The 21746-nt window shown below is 34.6% G+C and overlaps 1 protein-coding gene across 15 annotated transcripts in view; it reads left to right on the top strand.

Moving 5' to 3' along the window:
- The window catches only part of Mlip (muscular LMNA interacting protein), a 124509-nt gene that overhangs the window by 87521 nt on the left and 15242 nt on the right, over positions 1-21746 (top strand). For 12 of the 15 annotated variants that reach the window (XM_078019870.1, XM_078019867.1, XM_078019875.1 and 9 more), the window contains one exon: positions 6430-6636. The exons of the other annotated variants lie outside the window; for them this stretch is intronic. In XM_078019870.1, coding sequence (XP_077875996.1) covers positions 6430-6636 — 207 coding nt within the window. The remainder of the gene's footprint in view (positions 1-6429; positions 6637-21746) is intronic. 15 annotated transcript variants of the gene reach the window in all.

Raw genomic sequence — 21746 nt, 5'->3', positions numbered from 1 at the left:
AATTAATTACCATTTATCATTCTGACCTCATTCGAAAGCAAAAGGAGAAACAAAAACATAAATTCCAGTTAATCCACAAACAACTAGGTTACAAGAAAAACTCCAAACCATAGGAAAAAAATGTAAAGACTGCTAAAAAGCAGTGAAGAGAGTGAGAAAATATGTGTTTAGGAAGAAATGGAGTGAGGATACAATAACTGCAGATTCAGCAAACAGTCTTCTCTGAGAGTCAGGATGCACCTTAACGTGCAAACTTCAAATCCCTGGTCTTCGGATGGGTGCACTTGTCGGCAACAGAAATCCTGTCCTGATTTTCTTCTGAGAAGCAGAGGAATTGAAACTGTCTGGACATAGAAATTTTTTCTGTGGCAGCCTGGACACAGACTTGTTGTCGTGGAGAGTACCATACAGCAAAGCCTTCCTTACCTTACTTGGGGCAAAGTGAAGGCTAAGTCAACCCATAACCCAAACACTGAGGCACAAAGATAATCCCAGGCAGTGGGCTCTTCCCCATATGAACCTGGAGCAGAAATTTCTCATGCTGGAAAGGTATATTTACCATGGAGATATATGAGGTGAGAAAGAAAGAAAGAATCAAAAAGGATCCCTGGTTGGATAGCAAACAAATAATCTCTAACTTGAGACTTTAAAAATAATGTGCTGAGAGCAGTTGAAAATGATAAAATATTTCAGATACCACAGTCAAAAAGAGAGAAATTATAACCTTCATAATAGGAAAAAATCTTTTAAGTAAAGGAAGTAATACTCTATTGCAATGCTAAAGGATATAATTTACAAGAAAAATACAATCACTAGAGTATCTAAAGGTCAGAATATAATATCAAGATTCATACAGTAAAAGCAAAAGACAGGATTAAAATAAATGAAAATCTGTTACTGGTAAAATACTATTAATTCAATTTTTCAGTTTATAATAGATCAGGCATAAAAAACAAGTAAAGATGGATCATCTAAAAAAATCTATTAAATATATTTTGGATTCTGTATCCCACAAAAAAAAGCACAAAACTAAAAATTATTTTGAATATCTGTGGGACACTCATAAAAATTGGTTATACATTAGAACAAAAAGGAAACTCCACTAATTGTCAAGGTAGATATGGTGTACACAAATTTATCTAATCACAAAATTTATAAATTAATAAGAAACTAAGAAAACAAAATTGTTCCTCTCATCTGTAAGTAGAAATTTTTGCTTGATGGAAAATCAAGGAGGAAAAATATTCTGTTTACTTCTCCTTTCCCCCCAGCTTTTACTGAGATATAATTAACAATAAAGTTCTGTATACATAAGGTATACCACTTGATGTTTTGATATGTATTATAAAATGCTCACAATCAAGCTAACATATCTATCACCTTACATAGCTACCATTATTATTATAATTATTATTTTGTGATTGCATTTAGAATCCGTACTTATCAAGTCATAGTATGGAGTACATTTTGTTAATTATGCTGATATTTCTATTCATTGGATATGCAGAACTTATTTATCTTGAATAACTAAAACTATATAACCTTTGACCAACATTTTCCATCCCCCCAACGCAGGCCCTGGCAACTATTATTCTAGTCTCTACTTCTATAAGTTTGAGTATTTTATTTTAATTTGACTATTCTAAAATCCACATATAAATGAGTTCACACGGTATTTGGCTTTCTATGTTTGAATTATTTCACTTCTACTTTCTTCTATGTTGTTACAAATGACAGGATTTCCTTCTTTTGTAAGGTTGATTATTTTCCATTGTAGGTTTATCTACTACATTTTCTCTATATGTTGACAACTAATGGACATCTAAGTTGTTACTATATCTTGTATTTTGTGAATAATTATTCAGAGAACATGGGAGTACTAATATCTCAAGCTACTGATTTTATTTCCTTGGGTATATATCAAGAAGTGAAATTGCTAGATTTTATGGTAGTAATATTTTCCATTTTGGGGGGAATTTCACTATTGCTTTCCATATTAAGTGTTGGAATTTACATTCCCATAAACAGTGTACAAAGTTTTCCTTTCCTTCCCTTCATAATCTCATCAACATTTTTACCTTATGTTTAAAGATTTAATTCATTGGTTGATGGACACTTAAGTTGTTTCCATTTCTGGGCTGTTATGAATAGTGTTGCAATGAACATGGGAGTGCAAGTGTCTCTTCAACATACTAATTTCAATTTCTTTGCATATATATCCAGTGTTGGGATTGCTATGGTAGTTTTACGAGGAACTTATATCATTTTCCATAATGGTTAAACTAATTTACATTCCTGACAACAGTGCAAAAGGTTTTTCTTTTATCCACATTCTTTCCAATACTTGTAATCTTTGGATCATCATCATTCTAATGGAGGTGAGGTGATATCTCATTGTGGTTGTGTTGCATTTCCCTAATTATCAGTGATGCTAAACATTTTTTCATATCCCCATTCGCCTTTTCACCTACTCATTAGCCATATCTTCTTTTGAGAAATATCTAGTTAGGTCCTGTTGTGGTTTGGATATATGGTGCCAAAAGCTCTTGTGTTGGTACAGGAATGTTTGGAGGAGAAGTGATCAAGTTATAAGATCTGTAATTAACCAGTCCATCCTTGTTTGAATAGACTGACTGGGTGGTAGCTCTAGGCAGGTGGGCTGTGATTGGAGGAGGTGAACACTGGGTGCATATACTGAAAGGGTTCATCTTCCTTGTGGCCCTAACTCTATGTCCCTTCTCTCTGCTTCCTGGTCACCATGCAATGAGCAGCTTCCCTTCCCCACCATTCTTATACCATAATGTTCAGCCTCACCTTGGATCCAGAACAGTGGAATCAGCACACTGTGGACTGAATCTCTGAAACCATGAGCCAAAATAAACTTTCCCTCCTCTGATTTATTCTTGTCAGGTATTTTTTTTTCCAGAGGCGAGAAATGTGCCTTTATTTGATTCTTTGTCATTAGAGATGATCTTACACCCTGAGAAAGTTCCAGAATGAAAATGTTTTTTTCTAATAAGTTATTAGCTAATGAACTGAAAAATAATATTGTTAGCAGTGCAGTTAACAGAGTTTTTGTAATCTTGGGCACGATCACAGCAATGCAAAGCCACCTAAACCAAGTCCCTTACTCATTTTTAACTCTGAGTTTTATGTGTGTGGGGGAAGTTTTTATTATTATGATTCTTATATTGACTTGTTTAAATTCTATGTATAGTTTGGATATTAGCCCTTATTGGGAATATAGTTTACAGATATTATTCCATAGATTGCCTTTATTCTTTGTTGATTTTTTTCTTGCATAAAGTTTTACTTTTTGTTGCTTGTGTTTTAGATGTCATATTCAAAAAATTACTCCCCAAGCCAATGTCAAAAAAAATTTTCCCTTCTTTTCCTCTAGTAGTTTTATAGTTTCAGGCTTTAAGTTTAAGTCTTTTTTTTTTTTTTTCCTGGTTGCTCAAAACATTACAATGACAGCAGAATACAACAGACACTAGTATGGAAGTATGTATAAATGTGGATGTATAACCAATGTGATCCTGCAATCTGTACACGTGATAAAAATAATAATTCATAACCCACTTGAATCAAATGTATGAAATATGATAGGTTTAAGTCTTTTATCCATCTTGAGTTGATTTCTTGCACATAGTGTGAGACAAGGGTCCAATTTTATCCTTCTGATGTGGATATATAGGATTCCCTTATGAAAGACGTCTATTCTTTCTCCATTGTATGTTTTAGCATTGTTATCAAAAATCAGCTGATTTTTCATAAAGAATGGATTTATTTTTGCACTCTTTACTCTAGTTCCATTGGTTTACATGTCTATTTTTATGCCAGTACCTTAAACTGTTTTGATTTGTAGTTTTGTAGCATATTTTGAAATCAGGAGGTATGTTATTCCCTCACCACCCCAAAGAAGGATATTTGGAAGATTGTCTTTGGGTTCATAGGACTAAAATTACTTTTTTTAAATTGTCTTTTGTCTTGCTTCTATCTTCTGATTTTTCTATAATGATTATATGTTACTTTGTATAATATTAAAACCAACTTCTTAAACTAATGAAAAAGAGATACAACTTGAAAAAACATAAGATTTCTACCTGAGGAAAAATGGTAATAAGATCATCGTCCTTACAATTATTATATTTTAGAACATAGAAGATATAGATAAAATAGTCTTTGCAAGAAAATTTATAGCTTAATGTGCAAATAGAGGAGAAAACCAAGAAAAAGAACCTTAGAATTTTGGAAACGGAAGTTTGAATACAAGAACAAAGCAGAGAAAATTCCCAGGATAATGGTAAAGAGAATGGCAGGATAATAACTTGATGCGAAGCCCAAGAGATAGCTCGCACAGACTGAAAGAGAAGGCTTAGGTGACATAGATATCAAAAATATTTTCTCCTTTATTCTGCACTGTAAACCCAGCAGTACTCACATGAGATTGGCCCAGACTCTTTGTTCTCTTTGGCCTGTCCTGTTGCTGATAAAATTCTGCTCTCTCTGTCTGCCCAGATGCCTGGGTAAGCTAGGATAGTGTGGTGACATAATCCCACAAGGGGTTCAGGTTTGATTTACTCCCATGAATTGGAGTTTAGCCACAGTGAACTCAGAAGTATAAAACACAGAGATGCACACTCTAGGAGGACATTTTCCTCCTGACTGCATAAAACTAGAGTCTACAGGATTCTCCCATATTGTGTGCCTTCTGTTTCCCATGAATCACTGGATGTCCCTGGACATCCTGAGAATGGGTTCTTAAACCCATCAAGAAAAATGAAGCCTAACCAGAGACTGTTCCATCCACCTTTTTCTAAGCACCTTCAACTATCAAGAACAATCTTCCCTTTTCTTGGATAAGTAGTTTTGTGTTTGCTATTCAGTTTTCATGTAATTCACTTTTCACACTGATTAAGATGTGTAATGAGTTCTTAATAAAACTATAAAATATTTGATTGATAAATAAGACAAAGCAGAATATATTTCAATATAAGAAGATTAAGAACTATTAGTTAATGAAATTAGACAAAAAAATGAGAAGTGTTTTAAGTAGCAGAGAGGAGATAATCTCATCAGTATTAGGTGATTTGATTTTAAGTGATTCACCTGGAATTTCTAAGGGAATCAACTAAATGACAATAAATAATTATTAAATTATTAAATAATAATGAGAATAACTCAATAATGTGTCTTGGTAGAAAATGAATAGCTTTAAAATACTGATAAGTATTCCAAAATTGTTGTTAAATGAAAAAACAAATGTCATACAGGATATTGTGTAAAGGATGCTATCTTTTTTATAGTGAGTGTATGCTTGTTGTCTATGTGTGAAATTAGAATATGTATTTGTATTTTTGCTAAACATATACTTGAAGAACAAATGAAAAACTAATAGAAATAAAACACAGTCATTCTTTCAAGGTATAGAAGGTTGAAACCTATCATTCTGCAAACTTAAAATTTTTAGCTTACTTAAAAATTTCCAAGAAGTTTTTAAGATAAATTTTAACCAATTATTTGAAAATATTTTTAAAACATAGGATATCTTCTGGTATAGCAACACACGAAGTGTACATTTTTGAAAATCAATCAGTTTTTTAAAAATATATTGCTTGGAAAAATGAATTCAGGTTACATTTAAAAAGTACATACATGTATATGTACATACATACATATATGCTCTTTTTGCAACTTTTATTGATAGAATAAATTCTAATTTTCATAATTTCCTGCTATTCACATCATTCATAGTCTCATTAAATAGCTCTTACCTCCACAAAGTTTTTTTGGCTCCTCCCATTTCCATATTAAAGATCACCCTAAGGGCTGTTACCTCTCTCTGCGGTTGCACAGCTGGGTTCTCTCCAAGGGGACAATGCCTGGAATTGAAGTCTTCCTTCATTCCTTTCAGATTCAACTTTCCCCAATTCTTTTTCTCTGCTAAATTAAACTTGATAACTCACTATTTGGTGAACTAAACCTAGTACCTCAATCCCTCCACTCAGATCTTAATATCCTCTACAATGCCCTATTCTGTCTCCTCCAATTTTTTCCAGAGTAAGTCAGAAGCATCCTTGAATTGATTTTCACCGCTATTTCCTCTTTAAATATCCCCATCCAACCTCTTTGGATAGGCTCTCTCCTTTCTTACACACTTCTGCTCTCAAGACTTCCAAAAATAGCAAACTTAGCCCCCTTCAGGAGACACTGTGCAGGCCCTTATTTTGCTCTGCACAAAGGCTGGAGATGGAGGATAAAAAGGAATTATTGAAAGAGACAAATAGTACACTCTGAAGCAGGTGTCTTGTGAGTGATACCTCCTTCTGAGAAGTCTGTTCTTCATACTAGTGCATCTACAATAGAACTAAAAGTGTGCTCGACTCTTGTCCACTAACGTACTCCTTATGCCTTTCTTCTTCCCAGGATGTGACAGTGCCTCACAAGCCTGTTTCGCTCCATCCTTTATATCAGACTAAACTCTATCCTCCTGCTAAGTCCCTGCTGCAGCCTCAGACCCTCCCACATGCTGACTGTCTTACCCCAGGACCTTTCAGTCATTTGTCCTCCTTCTCACTGAGTGATGAACAGGAGAATTCTCACACCCTCCTTAGTCACAACGCCTATAATAAGGTGAGAATTCTCTACCCAAACGGGGATGTCTGTGCTGGGAACCTTCACTATGCTTAACCATTAAAACTTACATAAGGAAGAAACTTATAGATTAAGAATATTTAAAGATTTAATATTTAAATGTGCTAAGAATACCAGGTATTTGTATTGAAGAACATTATTTATAAGCAGATAATAATTGAACTTGAGAAATAATAAAAATTTACTTTTCTTTTTAAAGTTATTTCCTGATTTGTGTTTCTCATTTTTGGTGTTTTGACACTAATGTGGAGATGGCAAGAAGTTTTCTAAAACTTTACAAGATGCCATTATAAATTTATTGTTGTAGTTTTAGTTCAGTGGTCTTAAAAAGCTTCTTTAAATCACAGTTAGTTAAATGAGGAGGCACTTATAATTTCAGTCAACGTGCAAAGAAATACTTAGAATTTCAGCAAGTATCTGAAAAATATTAACGGATTTTTAAATGAGTCTAGTCATCTCATTAGTGCAGAGTAATGAGATATGTAAAAAGTCATGAAGTGTTCAGTACCTGGAGAAATATATATATTTATATGTATATATTAAATATATATATATATACACACACACACATACACATGTACATTTATGCATCAATATATGTATATATATGCACAAATGTATATGTGTATGTGTGGATACATAAAATGTATGTATGTGTGCATACAGGAAACAAAGTATAAAATATTTTCAATTGGTTCTGGAATATAATCATGTGTTTTATTAAAAGCCAGCAATCAAGCTGGGCACGGTGGCATATGCCTGAAATCCCAGAAGCTCAGGAGGCTGAGACAGGAGAATCAAGATTTCAAAGCCAGCCTCAGCAACGGCAAGGCCTTAAGCAACTCAGTGAGACCCTGTCTCTAAATAAAATACAAAATAGGTCTGGGAATGTGGCTCAGTGGCCGAGTGCCCTGAGTTCAGTCCTCAGTATCCCCCCCCCACCCCACCCCCCCGCAAAAAAAAAGCCAGTAGTCAACACTATATTGCACTTACGTGTAAACTCTGTTTGATGTTTTGAGTGCTGTATTGCAATGGCAACCTAGCTAGTACAGATTCTCAGACAATAAAAATCTCCTAAAAAACGATTTACCAGTAAAACTGGGCCTTCAAATAAATTTTCTTGAATAATTCAAAATCTTGTTAAGCATTTATCTTCCAAATTCTTTATAACTAATTAAATATATCACTATAGTTGAAAATCCATGAAGGCCATCTTCCAAGAAACAGGTGAACAATACTCCTGGGTACTCCCTGGGCCCTAAGTTTAAGTTTTATTTATCTATTTATTTTTGAAATAATGGTTATAAACTCAGTCTAAATAAACACAAACAACCATCTAAATAGTGAACATTAATGTACAAAGAAGAATGAGCTGTTTATATTTTATGCTATCTTTGAGAGCTGAGTGATCAATCCTGATTAAACAAGGTCTAAAACATCCATTGTCTGCCAACAAAGTTCAACATGACATTTTTATGACTTTTGGTTGTTTTTTACTCCTGATCTTAAATAAAAAAGTATATCAGTGGAGGAAGACTGATATTTAAAAATGGTTTTATATTATTTGAAATTCGCTCTGATTTAATGCTTGCCAACATTTATGAAATCCATTTAGTTATTGAAGTTAATAATTCTTATAATAATATAGCCAGCTTATTATAAAATGTCATCTATCATAGGGTTATGATTGTATTTTCTAGTCATGAATTACATGAACTATTCCACTCTTTTGATTTTTAATGGTGTTTTCTAGAACTGTTCAACAAGGATTGACTCAGCATTTCATTCATATGTTAGCCTTTGCTTGTTCACTTAAGTCATGTGAATCTAGGCATGGTGGCTAATGCCTTATAGCCCTGACTGCTTGGGAGGCTGAAGTGAAAGGATCTCTTGAACCTATGAGTTGGAAACTAGCCTTGGCAACACAGTGAGATCCTGCCTGAAACAAGCAAACAGAAAAAGAAAGAAAAGAAGAAGAAAAAAAGTAAAAGCCAAGCCATGTGAATTTGGACATGTACTTTCAGTTCACATAACAAATTTTGTTTTTCAGAGTCTGAGATTAATTGATAGTGAATAAGGAACCAATCAAATCTAAAATAATATTCTTAATAAAATCACCATCATGGTCATCATCCTGTAGTAAGACAATATTTTTTCTAGTGGAAGACTCAATTGCTTAGACTTGTATCTATTGCTCCTATTGAAATATATGGATCATCCAGTTTGATATGCAGGTTTACAAACCTTGTGTTGTTGATATTGAGCCAATACCATATTAATTTATCAAAATTCTTTTTACTTGAAACTGCCTCTTGTCTGGAATTATAAAATGTAATCTGCCACCTACATTAACTTTTCTCCAATATCCTAACATCTCTCCCAAGTTCGACCTTACAACTTTACCCACTGGGCTTATCTCCAGACTCAGATCTTCCACCCTTTCTCTGGAGGTCCACACTGACCTTGACTTATCAGTCTTTAGGGGTCCCTTATCCGTAGGGGCTCCAGAAGGTGTCCCACAGTTGTATGCTTATGTTGAGTCTGCAGTGCATCCTTCTGAATTCCAGGAACTCCTCAAGGACTACGTCCTCTCCCAACCTCTTCTCTCCTTTCTCAGTTTCCAGATGGAACTCTGTAATATGATGCCACACCTCACATGATAGTCTCAGGTGCTTTCATTGTCATTCTGGCATAGACCAGGATATCTACCTTCCTTTCTTGCCTCCAGTCACATGAAGAAAGTCATTCATTTACTTCCTCTATAATCACTGAAGGTGACATAGCCCAGTGGATAAGAGCATAATGCTTCTTTTCAGTTAACCTGAATTCATTCTGACCCCATGCCTTCCAGATGGTGATATTGGGCATGTCACTTGGCCTCTTCATGCCTCCATTTACTCATCTTTAAAACAAAGATGATAATAGTACTCAACTTTTCAGAGTATTATAGAAAAGATGGTCCAATATGTATAAACCACACAGAACAGTGCCTGAAACACAATGAGCTAGGTTAAATCATCTTTTTTCAAAGCCTTCTGGAATTGTTATTCCTTGATTGATTTTCCTCCATAGAATGCTTTCCTTCAGTATGCAGGAACATCAAACATAAAAATAAAACGAAAGTAGCTCCTCACTCTATTCCTGGATGATGCTATAAATCTAGCAATTTCATAATTTTATTTGTCTTATAATGGTCAAATAACAATTATCTTTTCCTTCTCTATCAGCTAACTCATAAACCCATTCTCAAAAGCATTCCTTTACCTCTACCTCTCCACTGACATTGCTCCCACTAGAATAATCTCATCAGGAAATTCTGCCGCTCCTTGGTCTCTGTCTCTTTTATCCCTGTCTGGCATTTCATGCTGCTGATCTCATGCCCTCTTGCATATTGTCCTGACTCTGCTCCTGGGATAGATTACATTCTAACTTCCTGACAGCTCCTTCTTTGTTTTCTTTGTGGACACCACTTCTACTTTTTTTTTAATTGCCTCACGTCAGATAGTCACCAATCACAGGCCTCAGTAATTATCTCAGCACTGATAAGTCTCAAATCCACATTTCCAATTTTGTTTCTCCACGAGATCCAGTTTCTCATCTTTAGCTGCTTGCTTATCACTTCCCTGGATGTCATGTTGTCACCTCATATTCATTTTGCCTGAAACTAGCTCTGCACTGGCTTTCCTACTTCTGTCATTAATATCCTAATTCTAAATTCCCAGGCTCAAAACTAGATTTGTCTATTATGATTCATTCATGCTTTTCTGCTTTGTCCTCATAACTAGTCATTCACCAAGAGAAATGCCATGCTAGTCATATTATCTCACACTATTCTTTATTATTATTCGACTTAGTTTAAACTGATCTATTTATTTTCCTCCAGGCATGCCTTGAGCATGTTCAACTCCTCAGTCATTCTTCTCATAGAAAATACTTTCCTACTTTCCCCCTGATTGCATCTCTCTCTCTCTCTCTTTTCCTGTCTCTTTCTTTCTTTCCTTTTAATATGAGGATTTGCTAAGTTGTTGAGGCTGACCTTGAAGTTGTGATCCTCCTGCCTTAGCCTCCTGAGGAGCAGGGTTACAGGTATATGCCATGGCATCTGGTCTTTTTTCCCCCTTTATTTGTGCAAACCATTATTGTGCTTTATGACTAGTTAAATTATCCTTCTTCTTGAGTGAACTTTCTCCATATGTCAACATTAAAAGTGGTCTTTATTTTTCACCCTTCAATTACTATAATCCTTGCCTGTGCCAAAACATGTCATGCATTTTATAGGTCATCCTGTATTTGCTTATTTGCTAGGCATGCCTTCGTGTTCATCTAGGATGTGACACCTTTAATATAGTATTCTCACTTTCTAGACATGGCAATAAATATGTATTGGTGAATGAATACTAAAATGATTCAACTCTTTACTATAAATCCCCAATGTTTGATAATTATTTCTATTTTAAGCATATCCTAAATCTGAATTAATTTATGGCTTTACCCATATGCTTAGAATAACTTCAGTCAAATGAGGATACCTCTTCTGTTGAGAACTGCATCTGATTTCCAGCTTTTGGAGCACCAGGGTATGGAGCATAGGTGGATTCAGGATGTAAAGGAAGGAAGCATCTGATTTCCTTCTGCTATTTATGGACTCTGGTATCTAATAGGGAGTTCTCATTTCTGTCTGATATCTGACCACCTGTTGGATAATACCTGGCTGCATCTTTCTTTCTTCACCTGCATGACATGCCCATATGGGCTCCAGGTCAGCTATTTCAGTGACCTTCAGCATTCATGGGAGCACATTGTCACCACATGCTGAAAGCAGGTAAACTCTTTGTGACCATTCCAAAACCATCATTTTAGATGACCTACTGCTCCTACTCCCTTTGCCAGAGGAACCCTCCAAAAGGATCCATATTTGTGAGTTCATCTACTACTTAAAATTCATTTATAACACTGCATTAATACCTTCTTACTGAATTTGCTCTTCTGGTCATATATGAGCCTGCACAGAACAGGAAAAAATTTGAGTCATGTTCTTAGCTGAGGTTGAACAAGGCAGTGCTCTACTTTCTTGTCTCAGCCATCATGCTATAAACATTTGTTCTTTTTGTGATCTACTTAGAACTATTTTTGTTTGTGTATATTTGCTTACTAATTTTGTTATTTAAAATGAATGTGAAATCTGGGCTTGAAGTGCTGTCTAGAGTTTCCACAAACAATGAGGAGCATGTCAGGTAGGCTTTTAATTTTTAGGCATGAATTACAGTGCTGTAGGTCATGAGTTATCAATAAAACTGTAGAATAGTAAAGCAGAAACCATACATAAAACAAATTTTTTATTGATTGGCTGGTAAAAATATGAATACTAAGAATTAATTGTATTTTTGTTTGAGCTTCTCAAACAAGAAAGAGAATTTACATATTAGAAGTTACTTTAGAAGTGGTTCCAGGATTAGACAAGGCAGAGAGGGAGGGGTATCCTAAAGGGTATGTTAGCAAGCAAACCGCAATTGGGAACTGGAGCTTAATCTTAGGTGGAGGAACTCTGAAAAGCCAATGGAGGATAGAGCTCAGAGCTTTGATATAAGAAAAGAGGGGAGGGAAGTTCTGACAGTCACTAATTGAGGGTTGTTCCTGGGAGAGGAGCAGCATAAATCTCCAGAAAATGCCCTAAGGCAAGAAAAATAGAGGCAGATGGTTTGAAGTTCAGGGGCTAGATGGTGTCAAACAGGTCCAGGATGACATAGCTGGATGGATTGTGTGTGTGTGTGTGTGTGTGTGTGTGTGTGTGTGTGTGTGTGTGTGTTTATACATACACAAATATACATATCTATATTTCCCAATCTCATGTTTATGATTTAAAATTGAAACTCAGGCTCCTGCAAATCCAAACTTTGGCTTTCAAAACATTGTCTTCATTTTTGCTATGTCATGCATTGGGCTATGCATACTACTGAAACCGGGAAGAGCACAAAAGAACAGTGCATCTGAGTATGTGGGGCTGCTATCTTAAAATTGTCTCTCATTTCTAGTCATTTTTCCAATTTTCCCTCTGTCTTGTAATGCATTTAAATATTTTCATCTTCAAGGATAGTAAAGAATCATGTGCAACACATGTGTTTATGTCTAGATTAAGGCCTTCGAAGTCTTTTCTGTTAGAAAATTCAGTTATTTTGCAAAGATGACTCTTGATAGACACCATTATTATGTTACATCAGACATTTCAACTGCTTTCCTGGCCTGTAGGTGGAAAAACTTATATGCACATAAAGTAAATAAGTTATCCCTCTCCATAACTTTGATACTTTTATCCATCCATCCTTCACTTCATTTCTTCTATCTTCTACTCATAATCTTGGAGGTGTACCTATCTACTTAAACCAACCCAAATTCCATTTCTTCTGGCTGCTTTAAATATTCCAACTTAATTATTCTGTCATATGCACTGTTTCATTTTTTCTCATTCCAACTACCCCCATCCTGTGCTTTTTATTTATTTATTTAAAAAAAATTTTTAGCTCAACTACAGGCCCTCTAGACAGGAAGTTATCTGGAGTCACCTCTTTCTCCCTTGAGTTCTTACTCTGCCAATTTACATCAGCTTCAAACAAGAAAACACATGACCAGTCTATGTATAGAACCCAGAGGAATGAGGACTAAGTCTTCACAGTCAGGGTGACTTTTCTGATCTGCTGGCAGGAGGAAGGCTAGGATTTCTGAAGCAGGAAGTCTCTATTTACTGTGAAAGCTTGAGAGGTTTTACAAGTAAGAATAGGATCTTTATAGATAGCTTTGAAGCCCCAGGAGAAAATTCACAGGTATCCTTAAGGACATCTTCTCTTTCAGTTAAAAAATATATATAGTATTTTGATGCCAGTTTGTGACCATGCAGCCATTTTATTTTACATTCAGTTTTCTAAAAATGCATTATCATTGTGCCTGGTTTGTAACCATACACCATTTCAATTTGAGTCTGCTCATATCCCATGAAAGAGGTGAATAAGTATAGTGGAGTTCTTTGCAGATATAACATCCTATTGGCCCCACTGCTGTTAAATTCTATTGTATATTTTTAATGCAAGGGCTAGCTTTCAATTTCAAGTGCTTTTCTTTGGAATGGGCTCTTGAAAAATCCTTCTCACTATAACTTTCACTTCAGGACCAGAAAGAGTTGTTCAAACCAACTCTCTTTTCCTCACCCAGAACCCCTCAGAGCCCTGACCATACCCACTGCCACTTGCAAGACCCCCATGCTGCTATCATTGCTAGAGGTCAGGGCAAGACCTTAACCTCTCTTATATACACAGAAAAATCCATATTCCTATGTGAATGACTATATATTTCCATCAGTCTGGGGCATTTAAAATATATACTAATATATTTTCCTTTTTTTAGGGAATTTTATTTAAAAAATAGTTATTTGAAAACAAACATTTTATGTCTACCACTCTAATAAAATATTTCAGTCAATAATTGTTTTAAAATGATTTGACTTTAATTATTTTTAGTGCCCATTTTCATTTTCGAAAGTGGCATGATTTGATTAGAAACTATAAAATCACTGTACTTTTAGTGAAATGCAAGTTGAAATTCATCTGCAGAGTCTTTGTATTAAGGCATCATTTACTGAATTTCTTTTGTTGAGTAAAATGTTTTATGCCTGTATTTAAAAAAAACAAATAAAACTCTTGCTTTTAGTCTCCTTCCTTGTAAAAAAACAACAAAACAAAACAAAAAAGCCCAAACAAAACAAAACAATGGGGAGAAGATCCTTCTATTCTAGAATTGTTGCAAGTAAAATTTTCATGTTCCAACTTAAGTACTCAATTTTATAGGTCTTTCAGCATCTGCCTTTATTATAGGTCTTCCAGCATCTGTCTTTATTATGAGATTTTGGTGCTGGATTGCAGAAATAGTCCACCAACTTAACTTGTAGGACATTACTCTCACTTTAAATGCCTTTTTCTTTTCATTATGACATATAATGCGTTCCAATTTATTTACATATGTATTCCCTTTCATTTCCATTTCTCATCCTTTTTTCTTCCTCTAGGGAACTATTCCAAAGTATTTGATATGTATTATTATTATTTTGCTTTTGTTTGTTGTTTGTGCACTTTCTCTCAAAAGTTGCCTTGATATTTTATGTGCATATAATTTAATTTACATTAATTCTTTGCCATGTACTTCATTCTTTTTAGTGAGTTTCTGTCTCAGCGATAATAGTAGAGCTTTGCATTTGTTTTAAAAATTCTGACTCTAGGACCTAAACTGGGCTAACTGCATTAGAATTATCTGGGAACTTTAGATAAATGCAGATTCATGGCCCCACTTAAAATTTCTAAACTCAGAATGTCAGTGGACTGGGTGACTGCAAAGTTTTTACTTCATAGAAAATTTTGTGCTTTCCTTTGAAAACAAATTTTCCTTCTTTTGCTTTTAAATTCTGTAATGATTCACTAAGGAAATGAATTTTATTATGAATAATAACTTTAAAGGAAACTATTTATATTTCTAGGTTGATAAGTGCTCAGTCATAATTGAACTTTTTCTTTTTGTTTTCCTCATAAAATCCCCAGTAAAGGAGGGGTGGGTGAACAAAGATTGGCAACAGTACTTAGCTACAGATCAATATGAGAAATAAGTTCTGGTGTTCTTCTGCACAATAGGGCAACTATAGAAAATGATAATGTAAATTTGTCAAGTGTACAAAATGATACTGTACATTTTAAAAAATTCTAGAAGAAAGGGTTTTGAATCTTTTTCCACAAATAAATGATAAATATTTGAGGAGATAGATATGCTTACCTTGATTTGAACATTCTACAGTGTATACATTCATTGAAACCTCACATGATAAGAGGAATCATAACTATTAAATAGTGTACTCATTAGCTTAGGTAACAGATTTTTAATTATTTTTTTTATTAGAGTAAGTTATAAAATGCTAGGTTGAGTTCACAATCGATATTGTCCACATGTGTGTGTAACATTTACAATTGGAGCTAAGTGTTTAGATTTCCAGCACTTGTGGCTTTATTGACTCAAAGACATACATATTTTCTTTTCCTGTGCACTACTTCAATTATTAAAAGTAATTTCTCTGAAAAATACCACAGCTTCCCACTTGTACTTTCATATGATTTACTCTTAAGGAAAGTGAAGTGCCTTTTTCATAAATATAGTTTAAATTACAATAATCTTTTATATTAGAATTATGTTTTTGCTAAGAAAGATAAAGCATTTTACTTGAAATGTATTTTATCTTTATAATAATGGAATATTTACTGTTCGGTTTTTATTAGCCTTTTTTTCTGAGCAGCTTGTCTTGAGATTATAGATTAAGATTAAAGAGGAAAAAATGAATAAAGAGGAAATAGAACTTGTGTGCATTGAAAAAAATGGAAGAATGAACAAAACGCAGGTGTTTTCAGTATAATTCCATCCAGTACTTGTTTTTGCTAAAGGACGACTGTACTTATCATGAGCCACGGGTGGGTCATCTATTAGAATAGTGAGGGAACCTACTTAGCAAAATGTATTATGAAGGAGAAGTACACAGTTTAGTCAGTAGAGAAAAACAAACCAGTAGCAACGTCAGACATCATAGCTCCCTTTGCTTCCAAATCAGATAGTATTAGGAGATGGCACACTCCCTACTTCAGAGGTTTTGTGGTAGAAAGGTGCTTTGTGAGCGAGGTAAGAGGACAAAAGACAGGAAATGGGCCTTCATGTCCAGGATGGATAAGTGGGAAGGGCCCCTTCCCAAATGGCTCTAGCCTGCTAGGACGCCATCAGCATCTTTTCCTGAGACTCTTTGGATATTTTACCCTGTAATTGTTGATTTCCTTTATTCCATTTCTTTGTCTTCATTTTTTCCTTTTATTTGTTGTTTTTCAAATTTAGAACATTTGTAAATTTTGTACTGTTAACATTATTGAGAACATTGTAACTGGTATTATCATTACAATGATGTTTTAGAGAATCGATGCCATGCATCTATAGAAATCCAATCAATGAGTTAAAATATTAATATTATAGACATATTACTGAGCATGTTTTAATTTTTTCAGTAGCTCTTCTAAATGGAGATTTTTTTCCTCTGAGGCTTCTCCTCATACTTTATCAATGATCATTTAACTGTAATAAGGCAATTATGATTTATCTGGAGAAGAAAAAAATCTAATGTTCTTTCAACCTTCACCAAACCTTCACTGGTTCAAAAGCTGAGGGAGCTTTGAAATAACAATTTGTTTTTCTAATGTAAGTGGTACCTGTTTAGATTCAGAGATGTGAAAAAATTTTTATAAGTATACTTACAAATAAAACAAATCCAGGCATGGAGGCATATGCCTATAATCCCAGCTACTTGGGAGGCTGAGGCAGGAGGATCATAAGTTCAAGCCAGCCTGGGCAATTTGGTGAGAGAGCCTGTCTCAAAAAGAAGCAAAACAACAAAACAAAAATAATGTACTGAGGCATCCATTTAACAAAGAAGGTCATCTTGAATTTTGGAGCCAAACCTCTTTCTGCCTACTTCTTAATAATGTCTGATGAGCTCTAACTTTAAATACAATTAGAAATCATTCTAAGTGAATGAGTCAAAGTAATTTATTTGGGTTCATCATAAAGATAAAGTGTCTTGCTCTCAATTCTAAAACGTTTCTATAATTTTTGGAAGTAATGGGAACTGGATAATGATTAGGAAACATTAGAAGAGAAAAACCTTTGAGGTGGGTGGGATGAGAGAGAAAAACTTTATCCAACTCAAAATGGGTTTTTAATGTTTTGAGATTTTTCAGGAAACCAAAGCACAAGCACTATTTGCTGATGCCAAGTTGTTTTCACAATATGAATTTGTTTATTGTGTTCATTAGGAACATTCTGTGCAAATGGCTAAATGCAAATTAATTGGACTTTTAACATTAAAAAATGAATACCAGTAGGCATTTTAAGAGAAGCAATTCTGCAAAATGGAAGTATCAATCCTATTTAGTTAGGGTCTCCAACAGAGGGCAAAAAGAGCATTTCAACACAATATATTTCAATAGCTGCCTTAATGGTAGGTTGGCATTTGAAACTGGCCATGTTTCAGATTATCTAATTACCAGCCATCATTCTTAAAATGTACTTAATGTAATCACAAAACAGTTGACTTTTAAATTTCTTCCAGGAAACTGAGAACAATCAATTTCTTATTCATATGTCTCTTTCACTTCAATCTTAGTGACATTTGTCCCAGAACTCGTTTGTTATCAGGAAATTGAACACATACTATCTAAATGAAGAATTTTATTGTGACATTTTTAATAAAATCATTATAAAAATTAAGAGTTTGCTAATTGGAAAGAGATGTGTGGCTGGAGGCAGGCAGGTTGACATTTTTAGTGAGGCAAATTCTACTTTGAGAAAGATAATTTTTAAAGCTCTTATAACATGCTGGCCCCTTGAAATTTATTAACTATGTGTGTATTTCATAGGCCTCGGGGGAAAAACAAAACCTGCCATCAGTTGGCATTTTTTCAGATGGAGGCATCATGGACAAGTAAGCTTCTTGCACTTCATAGCACACAGCTGCCACTGTCCATTCAGCCTTCTTATAAGTCACACGCTCCATGTGTTCTATGAATCAAATGGAAATCTGTTTGAGGGGTAAGAGAGCTCTCTGTGAGTCTGGGCCTTAGGTTGTATAGAACTATTTATTTAGCTCCAATTGAACATTAGACACTTTCTTATTCCCATAAAGGTGTTCAAGTGAAGTGTAAGGCTTCTCTGCCCTTAAAGTATTAATCAAACATTGGAATATGCAATATTTGGAAGCTATGTTTTTAGGAATGTATGTTCACAGTGGTCATATTTTTTTGTTAACTGATTTTCGATTAGTATATAATGCATTTTTATCTTTCATGATTTTTTCCCCTTGAATTCTATTTTTCAAGATAACGAGATTTCTATTCAGGTTTTGTTTTAAAGCATATTGGCAATATAAATCATTTTCCCCTTTTGATTTTTTAATTGCCTGTGACTTTTGTTTGTATGCTTCTTATTGGCCATTTTTTTTCCTAACCCTGGTGGCTTGTTTATTCATTTATCTATTTATTTGATATTGATTTTTTTTAAAACTTGCTTTGGTGCTGGGGATTGAATCTAAGGCCTCATGTATGCTAGACACATGCTCTACAACTGAGGTATACCCCAGATCCTGATGTTGACTTTTTTTTTTTATCTTGGAGAAATTTCTCTTAATACATAAGATTATCTCAATACATGGCCTTAATTATGTCATGTTGGGTCTTTTTGTTGTTATTGTTGCTGTTGTTGTTTCAGTACTGAGAATTGAACACAAAGGCACTTAACTACTGAGCCACATTCCCATTTTTTTTTTTTTTTGTATTTTATTTAGACAAAGGTAATCATTGAGTTGCTTAGGGCCTCGCTAAATTGCTGAGACTGGCTTTGAACTCTTAATCCTCCTGTCTCAACTTCTCAAGCTGCTGGCATTGCTGGTGTGTGCCACAGGGCTTGGCTGTCATGTTGTTTTACATGCTTCATAATTTCATATTTATCTTTTATTTCCAAATTCCCATTAGAGAGATATGGTTTTAATTTACCAGTTTAAATGTTATTTATCCTACTCTGTTGTTATGATACCCCTTTATTTATGGTTCAGGCCCATGTTTATAAGTTTTAATATCTGTATCTTCTCTTAGTAGGACACTTTAATCTTTTAGGTCCTTTCCATTACTTCTCATCATATTCAGACTGTTTAATTCTAGATATTTATTTCTTGCATGTTATGATTACAGATACTTTCTTTATTTTTCATGGCATTTCATTTTGTTTCTGTTTTATGTCAAGAACACACTCAAAATATTTTATTTTTCTTCCTTCCTATATTTCTTGGAGAATAATCCTGTATTTTTTTTCTTATTCAAGTTCTTGATGCAAGAAAGTTTATGAAGCAGGCCTTCATTTGGCAAATGTTCTGAGGCTTTGCATGCCTTATAATATATTTTATGCTCCCAATTTGAATGAAATTCTAACCGTTTTTAAAATTCTAGGTAACATTTTAGACAAATGTGATAGTATTATAAACATTGTTTTAATCCCAATTTACAAAAGACCTCAGTCTTTGGAAATGTTGAAATCTGTTGGAAGTGTAGAGTTTTTTTCTATGGGCTTCTTAGTAATCAGTAAATACCACACCTATATTATGAAGTTTGAATAAAGAAATACCGTGGCCGTGAATATTGGTTCTAGGAAGAACATAACTGGGAGAAAACAAAGATGATCAATTCTCCTTGAGGGAGATCTTAGTCTCCCTCAGATCACTCAGGAATGGCCACAGTCTAAAACCAAGTTAGAGGGCCTGAAAGGATGATACAGTGGGCAAGGTCTAGAGGGGGAGGGAAAACTCTTGAGTGTACTGACAGTTTAAAGTTGTTTGAAGCACATGTAAAGTGTTAGGAAGAGTTGACCAGTCTTTGAAACATAGTTTGAAGCAACATATGGAAAGATGTGGAGCTGAAGGAATGGACCCAATGCCAGGAAGATCAGGCTGGCAGGCGTCACATAGGAGGGAGCTCTGGAGTTATGGTCTGCTCCTATCTTCTTTACCATTCACATACCCTTTCTTTCCTCAACCACCACTGCCCTACACCAAACATCCCTAATGATACTTCTGGGGGTGAAGTGTTAGTAAAGAGCAGAGTGGGGTTTAGTATACAGTCTCTGAGGGTGGGATGGGGCATGGCTTCAAGCTATCAGGGTCATATCTAGTCCTCTACTTAAATACTCTTTGAAATCCTTATGCCAAATCAGCTAACAGCTGTTGACACAGTGCTGACAATTTGGAGTTAACTGATTGCCAGTGAAGAAAGACAGGGATGGAAATAAGGCAGAGGAAGAAACTGAAAAGGATTTGTAAAACTGAGAATCTTAATATTGAACTATTTACTTTCTTATTATTATATGCCACACTGAAATACAAGGCAAATAGCCCTTGTCTTCTAAAATAGAGAAAGAAAGCTATGTATCATATCTTGTGAAGAAATAAAGATTTGGTTTATGATTGTACTAGATCAGTGTAATATTGAAAACAATTGAGTATGATGTTTTGTCTGTAGTAGTAAGCAACTAATTGTGCCCTTAAAGGATTGACAAAGAGAAAAACTAATATGCTTCTTTGTCAATTTCAATTTCTACAATTTATTTTGAGTCCTAAAATGGTGTTAGAATGTGGATTTTGCTCCATTTTCATTACTATATGGGAGCTATGCATTGAAAAAAAGAAAAAGTGATTGGTGTAGTTGATTCCCCAGGGAAATGGTTTTCTAGCTGAAAAAGAAACAGCTCTAGATGAAAACTATGAGTAAAGAAAAGGGTATGGTATTGGTTTTTTAAACAGGTTAAACATATAGCAGACAGAACAAAATTCCATTATGATGTTTTTTAGAACTTGGTCTTTGGAAAGCAATTTTAACGTGCCCTAAATTTCTTGCCTCCTAGCCTGGAAGAGGAAAGGCTAAGAATAAAAATAGAATAATTTGGGAGTTTTCAGTCATAGCTTAGGAACTCTATTACAAAAATCAGAGCAGAAAATGTACTTATTTCTCACTGGTGTTCTACGTGTTTAGACCCAATATAATCATCATCATCATCAGCAGCAGCAGCAGCACTCAACAGTGAGTGTTCTGTGGGTTTATAAACAATGAACATGTATACCAACTGACATTAATTAACATGTATCATCAATGAACATATGGTAATACTCAGAGAACACATGAAGGAATGCTGTGAAACTTACCAGTTTGTATAAAAGTTCCAAGAATAAATGGCAGAACTGAGAACTGGTATTAAAGGATCCCAGGTTATGTTATCTAGGGAGTCTATTTTGCTCTCCCCACGGGCACAGCTTCCATTCAGCTATGGCATACAGCAGGAAATTCCAAAAAGAGATAAAATTTTAGTTCCGAGACAGCATAAATTATCAACCAATAGTTTTTTGCTTAAGGATCACAGAACCAATGAATTAGTCAGCTACTAATAAAATGGAGAAAAATCTACATTCCACACCTACTCAGGACCAG

This window comes from Ictidomys tridecemlineatus, chromosome 8 (assembly GCF_052094955.1).
Source record: "Ictidomys tridecemlineatus isolate mIctTri1 chromosome 8, mIctTri1.hap1, whole genome shotgun sequence".
NCBI classification, from domain to species: domain Eukaryota; kingdom Metazoa; phylum Chordata; class Mammalia; order Rodentia; family Sciuridae; genus Ictidomys; species Ictidomys tridecemlineatus.
Note: the sequence above shows the minus strand (reverse complement) of the source record. Positions and strands in the feature narration are given on the sequence as shown.